This window comes from Myotis myotis, unplaced genomic scaffold (assembly GCF_014108235.1).
Source record: "Myotis myotis isolate mMyoMyo1 unplaced genomic scaffold, mMyoMyo1.p scaffold_m19_p_18, whole genome shotgun sequence".
NCBI lineage: Eukaryota > Metazoa > Chordata > Mammalia > Chiroptera > Vespertilionidae > Myotis > Myotis myotis.
The window spans coordinates 6,736,008-6,748,170 of record NW_023416322.1 but is presented as its reverse complement, the minus strand read 5'-3'; the positions used below and the strand labels follow the sequence as shown (position 1 = coordinate 6,748,170).

The window sequence follows — 12,163 nt, the reverse complement described above, 5'->3', positions numbered from 1 at the left end:
TTTGAAGAAGCTTGACTGTGATAAAGGCCAAAGCTGCAGCTAGAGACTTTGAACCTGTGTAAAAAAAAAATCAAGCCAGGTGTGGCTCAGTGGTTGAGCATCAGCCCATGAACCAAGAGGTCAGTGGTTTGATTCTAGTCAGGGCACAAGCCCAGGTTTGATCCCCAGTATGGGGCATGCAGGAGGCAGTCTATCGATAATGTTTCTCTTTTATCAATGTTTCTATCGCTAAAACTCAATAAAAATGTATTTTTTAAAATATCGAAGTTTGCACTCTTTACTTTCATAAAAAAGTTTTCCCAAAACAATATTTTTTTAATTTTTTAAATATATTTTTGTTTATTTTAGAAAGGAAGGGAGAGAGAGATAGAAACATCAATGTTGAGAGAGAATCATTGATCAGCTGCCTCCTGCAGCCCCCTACTAGAGATCGAGCCCACAACCAGGGCATGTGCCCCGGACCAGAATCGAACCGGGGCCCCTCTGTCTGCAGGCTGACACTCTATCCACTGAGCCAAAATGGCTAGGGCCCAAAACAATATTTTTAAAAAGGAGTTATTGTCCAATTACATGAAATGTCCAGAACAGGCCAAATTATAAAGCAGAAAGTAGATTAGTGGTTTTCTAGGGTTGGTGGGGGCAGTAGTTGGGAAGAAATGGGGAGTGACTGCTAATGAGTATAGCTTCTTTTGGGAGTGATATTTTGTTCTAATATTGATCGTGGTGATGGTCGCCTAACTATGAATGTACTTAAAACCATTGAATTCTATACTTTAAATGGATGGATTGTATGAGATTTGAATTATATCTCAAAGCTGTAATAGAATAAAGAAATTGTCTTAGCTGGCTGCATGCTGTGGTTTTAATTTATATTTCTCTGATGAAAGGGAGATTATCTAGAAGTCATGTTTATGGATCATTTCATTGTTTGCTGTATCCATATTTTCAAAGAGTAAGATAGGAAGCCCAGCAAATGATCAAAGTCTACAAATCCTATAGGTACTTAAGGATCTAGAGTTCTGGGGTTTGATAGACTATCAAGGAGCCAAGACAGTTTGAAGCTAGATATATGGAAGTTTAAAACACTGAACTTAAAAAAAAAAAAAAATACCAAAAACAGCACTGAACTTTATAAGAGAAAAAAAAGTCCAATTACAGAGTAGTATTTGCAGTATGACCTAATTTTTGTGTGAAACTCCAACTCTGTTGTATACATGTGTATTTATATATAGATCAGCGGTTCTCAACCTGTGGGTCGCGACCCCTTTCAAAGGGGTCGCCTAAGACCATCGGAAAACATATATAATTACATATTGTTTTTGTGATTAATCACTATGCTTTAATTATGTTCAATTTGTAACAATGAAATTGGGGGTCACCACAACATGAGGAACTGTATTAAAGGGTCGCGGCACTAGGAAAGTTGAGAACCACTGATACAGATGATTCATGAGATGAAGGTGAAGGTATTGGGGTACTTTCACTTTTGTGTTCTTTACCTTTTCTCAGTTCTGTACACACCTGTTGAGCACCTACTAAGTGCTAGTCACTATATTATGTGCTAGAGGGATAGTATTTTGCATAATGATAAGGATTCTGCCTTTAGGGAATTGACATTCTTTTTTGTATGTTTTCATTTATTTTTAGAGAGAGAGGAAGGGGGGGGGGGAGAGAGAAAGAGAAACATCAATGAGAAAGAAACATTGATCGGTTGCTTCCTGTACATATCCTGACTGGGGACCAAACCTGCAACCTGGGCATGTGCCCTGATGTGGAATCAAATCCGTGACCTTTCACCACGAGGGACGACTCTCAACCAATTGAGCCACACTGGCCAGGGCCAGAGCTTATATTCTTATTTGGTTTTTTTTGTTTTGTTTTGTTTTTTTTTAGAGAAAATGTTTTCTTTTATATATATATATATACATATATATATATATATATATACACACTTTATTGATTTTTTACAGAGAGGAAGGGAGAGAGATAGAGAGTTAGAAACATCGATGAGAGAGAAACATCGATCAGCTGCCTCCTGCACACCCCCCACTGGGGATGTGCCCGCAACCAAGGTACATGCCCTTGACCGGAATCGAACCGGGGACCTTTCAGTCCGCAGGCCGACGCTCTATCCACTGAGCCAAACCGGTTCCGGCTATATTCTTGTTTGAACAATCATGTTTTTGGGTTGTTTGAATTTTGTTATTTACCGAAAAAAAATTTTTAAATTTTAAGTTGAAAGGAAGAATAGTAACAAGGTGGCCCAGAGAGACTGTAAATAAGTATTAAATGTTAAAAAAGAAAACAAAAAGCATCTGACCTCTCATTTTTGTACTTTTTTAGATGGGAGAATGAGCTGCCTTACATATATGGTCCTGGTTTTAGTGTCTTCTTCAGTTGTACTCATTGGTGCCTGGTACATCAGTATTTAAATCAACTTTATATCTGAATCTGAGCAGTGTGGTATTGTCCATAGTAATGAGTTAAAGTCTCCTTGCATGATGAGTGTAGATCGTGAATGTATTGGCATCATTTGCCACCAAGTTCAGAGTCTAAAAGAAGATGATGCCATATGTTATGTTATTGTTTCCTTTGGACTCATAGTATTTGTTCTGCCATTTTTTTTTATTTTTTTACCCTGATATAAAATAATCAGCTAAGTACTAAGGGATCTGTATGTATAAAAGCTGAGAACAATTATGCAGTAGAAAGAAGAGCTTCCAGTTAAGCTTAGATAAGCATCTTGTCTCATGTTGTTAAATAGAGATGGTTTCTCCCTCATAAAAGGAAGAACCTTTTTCATAGTTTTAGCTTTAGGTTTTCCCTAGCCTTCCTTTTTTTCCTTCCTCACATGTTATTTGATCTTTCCCCTCCAACTTTAAACAAGACCTATCAAGGTTCCCAGCTATTTAGAAGTGCCCTAATGTAAATCCAAACTTCTTGAGAAACCCGAGCCTTTTAGGTTCTCAAGAACCTCAGGTCCCATTCCTCTGCTGTATTTCTCTCTTCGCAGGTTTGGAATTACAAGCTTCGGCGCTGTCTCTTCACATTGCTGGGGCACTTAGACTACATACGTACCACATTTTTTCATCATGTAAGTATCCATGTGCCTCTAGTTTTAGAGCATTCTTCAGTTTCCCTGTAGGAATCATTTTTTTCCCTCAAGAATCCAAACATTGATAAAACAATTATGTTATTGGAGTGACTCTTCTAGGACCTCTGTGGTGTTGGCCTTCCTCCTTTGTTTCATTCTGGAAAAGAAAGCACTCAGGGTTGTATTGAATTAAATCAGAATCAGCACTCCCTTTGCTAATCTAGCTGAGAATTTAGACAGTGGAATGTTCCCTCCAAAGAAAGAGGTGGCTGCAGGAGCCTGAAAGAACATATTCGTTTAATGTTCAAACCCTTTCTCCGGAATATCTTTCAGGAATATCCTTGGATTCTGAGCGCCTCAGACGATCAGACCATCCGAGTGTGGAACTGGCAGTCCAGAACCTGTGTCTGGTAAGGCAGGAAACAGGCCTCAGAACGTGTCTTCATTCTTCCTAGTGTTTTATAATCAACTTCTCTTCAGAATAAGCATCCCCCTCCACTAATGCGCAGTGTCTACTGATTAACTACTGATTGTATTTGTAAGGTGCTTTTATGTACAAAATGATAAATACAGAGGCAATCTTGTAAGTAATATATGGATCTGGATTTTCCGATCATTTCTTACCAGGGAAAGGAGGTCATATAACTAGGTTTTTAGAACAAAACTTTTAGCTGGTTTTCATTTCTGTTCTTGTGAAACCCGAGTCAGAGTCTAGACAGCGGTCTTGCCTTGTCTTGCCTTGAGCTTTCCAGGACGTAAGGAAGATGTAAGGGCCATTTTAAATGATGCCTCTTAAGAGGGATATTCCACTGAAATTAACAGATGATGTCCACTATGAGTTACGAAGATTTCATTTATTTTGATATTTTAATACAGCTTTTTTAAAAAATATATTTTATTGATTTTTTACAGAGAGGAAAGGAGAGAGGTAGAGAGTTAGAAACATCGATGAGAGAGAAACATCGATCAGCTGCCTCCTGCACACCCCCCGCTGGGGATGTGCCCGCAACCAAGGTACATGCCCTTGACCGGAATCGAACCTGGGACCTTTCAGTCCGCAGGCCGACGCTCTATCCACTGAGCCAAACCAGTCCCGGCTAATACGGCTTTTAGAGGAGAGCTGTGCCATCTCAGTTCTCCTGAAGTCATTAATATTAAATACTAATGCATTAGAGGTAAGAAGAGAGCTATTGTTAAAACAGCTGGCCTTCTTGTTACTGGTTTAGAATTGTTAGGTTGACTTACCTTTGCCTCAAAAAAAGTACAGTTTGATTTGCATCTGTTTAATTTGGAGAATGGTGTTTAACATGTTGGAGTCTGGTGATTCCTGCCTCTAATTTAGCATTGTCTTTCTTCTTCTTCTTACAGTGTTTTAACAGGGCACAACCATTATGTAATGTGTGCTCAGTTCCACCCCTCAGAAGACCTGGTTGTATCAGCCAGCCTCGACCAGACTGTGCGCGTTTGGGATATTTCTGGTGAGCTGCCCAAGTTCAGAGGAAAACCTAATTATGTCTCGTGCAAAACTGCAATTTCTTAAAATAGGGTAGTTGGCTTGGAACAGCAAAATTTAGAATATTCTCTTCTCATATAATAGCATCTCTGTTTCTGAGTATATTAAATCTGTTTTCATGGTCTTCATGTTAGAGGTATTTCCTAAGAAAAGTTGTTGCTCTAGAAAATTTATTTAATTTGAAGGAAGTTGCACTTTTTTGTTAGATCAGTTTTAGTTAAAATCTATATATCATTGGCAATATTTGATTAAAAATCAAGCTTTACACAAAAAATATATTTGACAAAAACAAAGTTGGGGAATAAATTATTACAGGGAAACAGAACTCTCGAATCTTGTGGCCTCATTTAGAAATAGGAAAATCTTTTATATTTCTTCTAGTGTAAGGATCATGGGGAGGTGGGGCAGGAGGTGGTATGTCCAGAATACCTTTTAATGTTATAACAGACTTCTAAGACCAGAAATTAACTTATAGATTTTGGGTAATTGGAATAGTCCCTCCTTTCACAGTTTATATATCTTAATTTTGTATAGTATATAAATGTTTAGTACTTATGGAGGGGATCCAATAAGTTGCTAACCAGAAAAAAAATTTTTTTTCCATTTTGATCCAACATTTATTATCCTTTTACAACATGTCCTTTTGGATTTAGAAACGGCTTGTGATTAGTTTTCTAACGTTAACTCAAAAGCATGTAAAATAAAATCAACCTACTCTCTATATAAACACCCAGCAACTGTGGCCCTTTATCCTCATGCCCAAATTGGGTAGGGGGAAGAAGGAAGGGCTCAAGAAGCGCTGAGTGAAGTGCAGTTGCTTTACTGTGGGGAGTGATGGTAGTACCTTGGCTAACCAGAAAATTTAAATGCAGAGAAAAGACTGTAGCTATGAGGTTGACATGCTGGGTAAATGAAAGTGCTTTGTTGAGAGTTGGAATAGGGAAATGAGACTCTAAATGCTGTGATTTTCGGCCCATTTAAATTTACTTACCACTTGCTGAATCGTCTCTATTTGTTTGTTGCCTTAGAAGTTCTTGGAGCCCAACTGGTTTGGCTAAGTGGATAGAGCGTTGGCCTGTAGACTGAAGGGTCCCAGGTTCGATTCTGGTCGAGGGCACATGCCCAGGTTGCAGGCTCAATCCCCAGTGGGGGGCATGCAGGACGCAGCCCATCAATGATTTTCATCATTGATATTTCTATCTCTCCCTCTCCCTGCCTCTCTGAAATCAATAAAAAAATATATATATTTTTTAAAAAAGAAATTCTTGGAAATTGGGTTCTCTGAAAGGTTAATGGCTAGACAAAAAACACTGTTTTTATTCTGTAAAAGGAAGGTCCTCACATAGGTCCTGCTGGTTCTTTTTGGTCATAAGGGAGTCACCCTTCTGCATTGTATGGTCAAGGTGATAACGTCCCAACTCTTGTGGCTTGGTGAGCTGAGACAGTAGGGTAGTTGCTGTCCCAAAAAGCCATTTGAAACAGCAAGTTGAAAATTTGGATTCCTGGGTACAGCATTTGGAATGTTGTAATAGCTGTTAAGATTCATGTGGCCCAGAAACAAGCCCATGGGAAGATGAGGACAGTTGGAGAGTAGAACCTCTACAACATGTGGTGTTTGCAATTTTCAAAGGTTCTGAATTAGAAGGGAGTGGTGTACAAGATTGTACTGTAGGTAAAACAGTAGGACCCTCTTCAGCTAGGGCTTTTGCCATTGCAGTTTTTGTCAGACTGGCTAGGCATTGTGAGGTATACTCGGATGTGACCAGCCATGCCAACAAGAGGAGTTAGGCACAGGCTCTGTGAACCTGTGCCCTTTCCTCACTGCTAGTGCCAGGGAGCTTATTATTCACTGTCCCAGTAACCTAGCTATGGGTTTTCACTATGTGCACATTCAAAGCGCTTTCTCTGTCTCAGAACATAGGAGCTCGACGGGGTAGGATCCTAGCTCATGCTGTTCCAGCTGATGAGGGATGATTACTTAGAATCGTCTTTCCCAGATGGGGTTCTGAGAGAATTAAGGCTACTCCAGTACTTTGAGTGACTGTTTTCTAGTTCTTCCAAGAATGGTATATAACTAATGCCATTCTAGATCATAAAAAGTTCATTTGTTATGTGCATAAATTGATGCTTTGACCACTAGGACTTAATCCTTTCCTAGAGCACTGGGTTGAGAAGGGCCTTATGGTGTTCAAAGAGTTTATGCACCTGTTACTAGCACAGCGGTTTCCCTGTGGCCTAGCTAAGGCAATTTGGGTTGTTAGGTGGATGGATTCTCACTAATGATCATGAAATGTTCAAGGCAAGAAGTCTTTTTCCCTTTTGTAGGCCAGAGAACATCTTTGCATCAGAATTAAGGCCCTTAAATCAGAGAAGAGACTATGACCTCAATTGGGGTTTATATTTGCTCTTGAATGTTTTAAGTTTATGGGTTACTATTTAATAACACTGCAATTGCTCTTTTTAATATCTGTGATATTGAAAAGTTTGTGCTGACGGCTGTACTAATGTTAAAGCTCTCTTAACCATTCCTAACTGTTTTTCTCTACACAAAACCGTCTGATTTCCAAAACCCCTAAACCAGAATGATGCTTTGGTATTTACCAAATGGAAGAAGCTTTTGGGTTAGACTTTTGCATCTTTTCCAGAAATAAGCATACTCTATTAAAAAACATATATGTTTTTATTGATTTTAGAGAGAGAGTAAGAAAGAGGGAGAGGAAGAGAGGGGGAAAAAACATTGATGAGAGGGGAACATCAATATCATTTGGCTGCCTCCTGCATGCCCCCAACTGGAGGTTGAGCCCACATGTGCCCTGACCAGGAATCGTACCTGTGACCTCTTAATGCATCACTCAACCACTGAGCCACACTGGCTGTGCAGCCTACCTGTTTTAGCAGTTATTTTAGCCTGAGTTCCCGTAAGTCTGAACACGGGAAGAGGAATTAGCTTTCAGGTCTGTTAGGGACTGGAGCTAATATTTCCAGGAGAGGAAACATTAGTTCTGAGTCAGGAAATGAATGCCCTCACATTTAGAGAACTGTTTAGAATTCTAATTTTTCTGAGTGTCTGAAAGGGGATGCTCTGAGCCAGGTAAGCAATAAGTAAACAGATCTTTAAAGGAAAACCTGTCTTCTTGATACCTCTCCCATGAGAATTGTGCCCCATGGTGCTTAGCTTAACCTGAGTCTTTTGTGTTAGCCTGGCAAAATAAGTATTTACAATTTAAAGATAGATTTAGGCCGAGACCGGTTTGGCTCAGTGGATAGAGCGTCGGCCTGCGGACTGAGGGGTCCCGGGTTCGATTCCGGTCGGGGGCATGTACCTGGGTTGCGGGCATATCCCCAGTGGGGGATGTGCAGGAGGCAGCTGGTCGATGTTTCTCTCTCATCGATGTTTCTGACTCTCTATCTCTCTCCCTTCCTCTCTGTAAAAAATCAATAAAATATATCTTTAAAAAAAAAATTATTAAAAAAAAAATAAATAAAGATAGATTTAGAAGAGGTTGCTTTCTTACCTTCAGCGTCCTAGTAAATTATTCTGTCCTCATCCGACTCTTCTTACTACTTCCTCTGGTCCCGCCTGGGGGGTATGCATCAAACTGGTCCATTCTGAGAGTGTCCTCTCCTCCCTCTGGATTTGAGTAGCTGCTGTAGAAATTTTCCATCTGTCCAGTCGTAGTGAGTGACTTGTCAAAGGCTCAAATATTTCCTTTCTAAGTATCTTTTCACTGCCCGTAAATATTCATCTGTCTGTATATACCCTTCCCTTTCCCTGAACCATCACAAGCAAGTGCAACAAAGGCTTTCATTCTGTAATACAGCTTTTCCTTTTCATGTGTTTGTTGAAGCTTATTGGAGGCGAAGATCTTCACAGCTATCTGTTTTTATATCTTTCTTTCAATCTGTTTCATACTCCATACTCAGAAAAAGTTGACAGGTCCCATTAAAGGGACAAGTGAAATAAGTGAAAGGAGGCACCTCTGTGATGAGGTATTTATGAAGCTTTGGGAGAGTGCTTCTTTTTTTTTTTTTAAAGCATTGGCTTCCTTTCTCCTTTCCTATTGACTGAATGTTCATCTTGGACAGGAGACAAGATAATTAAAACTGCCGCGTCCTTTTAAGCACTTGTTTCTCCAATGCTGATGTTTACATGCCACTATAATAGAAGAGAGATTATGATTCTGATACAATGAAGATAAGTATCATTGGACTTAAATGTTTTTATTTTCCTACAGGTGTCAAAATTTAGGCTTAAAACTATTTAGATTTTATTTTCAGTGATAGCTTTTATTTTTCCCTTTATGTTAGAGATTTGGTTTTTATTCTACAAATGCCAGGTAGTTCCATTTTTGTCTTTGCCTCCTAAAAATACTTTAAAAGATATGATTTGAGTTTCAATTCTATTATTTCATTTATAAACTATTAATCACATAACATGTTAGAGTGCTTTGAAAACCACAAAGTTCTTTTCAAATGTAAGGTGGTAATATTGTTATAATTTTGATTTTGACTATAATGCAAATAGTTAGCTTTTTAAGATAAGTGTAGTTTTGCCATAAATGTGGATCCTATACAAATAGGACTCTTTTTCTTTTTAATATTTTATTTTTCAATTATAGTGATGTACAATATTATATTCGTTTCAGTCATTAGACATTTATAAAGCTAAGTGATTACCCCAATAAATCTAGTACCCATCTGACACCATACATAGTTATTACAATATTATTGACTATATTCCCTGTGCTGTGCATTATATACCCATGACTATTCTGTAGCTACCAATTTGTACTTCTTAATCCCTTTACTTTTTTCACCCATCCCCACAAGCTCCCTCCCATGTGGAAATCCTGAAAATGGTCTCTGTATCTATGAGTATGTTTCTGTTCTGATTATTAGTTTCTTTTGTCTTTTAGAGTTCACATTTAAGTGAAATCACATGGCATTTCCCCCTTTTCTCTCTGACTTATTTCATTTAACATAATACCCTTTTGATCCATCATGCTGCAGATGGCATAGTTTCATTCTTTTTTATGGCTGCAAATAGGATTCTTTTTATCATGGTGTCTTTTTTCCATTGTTTTCAAATTATGGGCTAATTCCTCCCAATGAAACTAGCCTCCAAATGTTTTAATGGCAAAGTACATATATTCAGATCTATTACCAGTCTTTTAAGCAAGAGCTTAATGGGACATGACAGTTTGAATTATTTTGTCCCTTGCCCAAGAGGCAGGTAGAAGATATGAGTACGCTTTTTGTATAGTTTATAGTTTTACAGTATCGTCCACCAAATAGCTGTTTTATATTTAATAGGTCTAGTTTCCTTAACTCCTTTGAAACTTCTCTATGAGTTGCCTAAAAGCTCCCAGTTTGGGAAACACCTATCTGTAGCCTCCCCCAGTGGCTTTTCTTTGAAAATTCTTTGAGATAAAAGAAGAAAAGTTGCTATAGTTTTCATAGAGTTGAAAATGAAAAAGTAGAAATTGAATGTTTACCTCTTGAGGCCACATTTCAAGAACAGAAATGAGCATTATCTCAAGCAGACAGTTCTTGAGGTGAGGTTTGTTGAAGAAGTTAGCTGCGGTAGAAGTTTGGATTGTCCTCTGAGAAGAAATCCCAGTAGTGGGTCTGTTCAGTGTTAGGGGAGCAAAAGAGAAGACAGTGAATGTACTTCAGTATTTTGAACATTTTTAGAAAGAGATGGGAGCTCTTGAGTATCTCTTCTTCAGTCTCTCTAAATTTCTTTCTCCCTTCCTTTTTGTTAATGTTAATTAGCCTATCACTGCCTTCTGTGCTTCTGTTACTGTGCTTTTTTTGGTAACATTATGTTTACATCTTTCATCCCACTCCTTATCCCTTCAAAGGTCTAAGGAAAAAAAACTTGTCCCCTGGCGCAGTGGAGTCGGATGTGAGAGGAATTACTGGGGTTGATCTGTTTGGAACTACGGATGCAGTGGTGAAGCATGTACTGGAGGTACTTCTCTTTACAGCCATCACTGGGTATGGGCTGTTTTCCAGGGAAACAGTGACAGTGTGTCATTCATGTGTTCATTCCTTCAACAAAGGTTTATGCAGTGCTTATTAACTACTGAGCACTGTTTTGAGGCACTGGAAATAGAATAGTAGGTGAGCCATCAGAAATGAAGCTTACATGCCATGTAAGGGAGAATTATGTTACCTTATAAAAACAGTGCCAAGAGTGGGAGAGCTGTCATAGGCTCCTTCACCATCCCAAAGCAGAGCCCATTTTCTCGTAAGGGAGGACAGGTTGGTGGTGGTGGTGGTGGTGGTGGATTTAATCAGAGTTATTGAGATCCAAGAATTTTGCTGAAATAAGATTTAAAAATGGAAATTTAGAAAAACTAAGCAGTTTTCCAAAGTCCATGTGTATTTAGTAAATAGATTTGAACTTGGATCTGTCTGATTCCAAAACACACATACTTTCCACCACACTGTATCTCTCAAAAATGCTGCTATTTTGAAACTGCCTTATTTATGATTATGTCACAATTCAGACTACAACTATATAAATAGGATATAATATATCTTAAAATCAGCAGCACTTGCCTGGCCAGCGTGGCTCAGTGGTTGAGCATCAGCCTATGAACCAAGAGGTCATGGTTTGATTCCCTGTCAGGGCATATGCCCAGGTTGCGAGCTCAATCCCCAGTAGGGGGCATGCAGGAGGCAGCTGATCAATGATTCTCTCTCATCATTGATGTTTCTATCTCTCTCTCCCTCTCCCTTCCTCACTGAAATTAATAAAATACATTTTTTTAAAAATAAGTAGTACTTAAACTTTGTGATCTGAAGATATTTTTAAAATGTTTTTATTGATTTTTTTAGAGAGAGAGGAAGGGTGAGGGATAGAGAGATAGAAACATCATCATTCGGCTGCCTCCTGCAAGCCACTTACTGGGGATCAACCCTGTAACCCAGGCATGTACCCTGACCAGGAATCGAACCAGTGAACTCTTGGTTCATGGGTTGACGTTCAACCATGAGCCTCATCGGCTGGGCTGAAAACTTCCTTATACTCTGAAAACTTATTGACCCCAAATAGTCTTTGTTAATGTAAGTTATGGATGTCAATTTTTACCATATTTGAAATTAAACCAGGAACTTATAAAATATAAAATATGTAAGTACACATTCCATTAGCCATCAAAGCAATGGCATCATATGCATGTAACTCTGGAAAATTACATTTAAGATAGAATAGGAATGAAAAGGCAAGTAATATCTTAGTGTTATTATGAGAATAGTTTTGATCTTGCAGATTTCCTAAAAGGATCTTGATTATTATCCAATTTTCCAACTATACTTTGAGAATTTTTTCATCTACATACATATAAAAGCCTAAGCAACTGGCCAACCGGTCAGTAGCTATGACGCGCACTGACCACCAGGGGGCAGACGCTCAAAGCAGGAGCTGCCAAGCTGTGGTCACTTGACAACTGCGGTTCTCGGGTAGTGCACCCAGAACCAGAGAGGAGGAAGCCCGATTCTGGGGTGCGTCACCCAATAACCGCCCTCTCACAATCTGGGACCCCTCA

The 12,163-nt window shown here is 38.9% G+C and overlaps 1 protein-coding gene across 2 annotated transcripts in view; it reads left to right on the top strand.

Moving 5' to 3' along the window:
- The window catches only part of COPA (COPI coat complex subunit alpha), a 40,748-nt gene that overhangs the window by 6,002 nt on the left and 22,583 nt on the right, over positions 1 to 12,163 (top strand). For both annotated transcript variants that reach the window (XM_036342349.1, XM_036342348.1), the window contains exons 4-7: positions 3,014 to 3,094; positions 3,428 to 3,504; positions 4,463 to 4,572; positions 10,472 to 10,581. In XM_036342349.1, the coding sequence (XP_036198242.1) occupies positions 3,014 to 3,094; positions 3,428 to 3,504; positions 4,463 to 4,572; positions 10,472 to 10,581 (378 nt within the window). The remainder of the gene's footprint in view (positions 1 to 3,013; positions 3,095 to 3,427; positions 3,505 to 4,462; positions 4,573 to 10,471; positions 10,582 to 12,163) is intronic.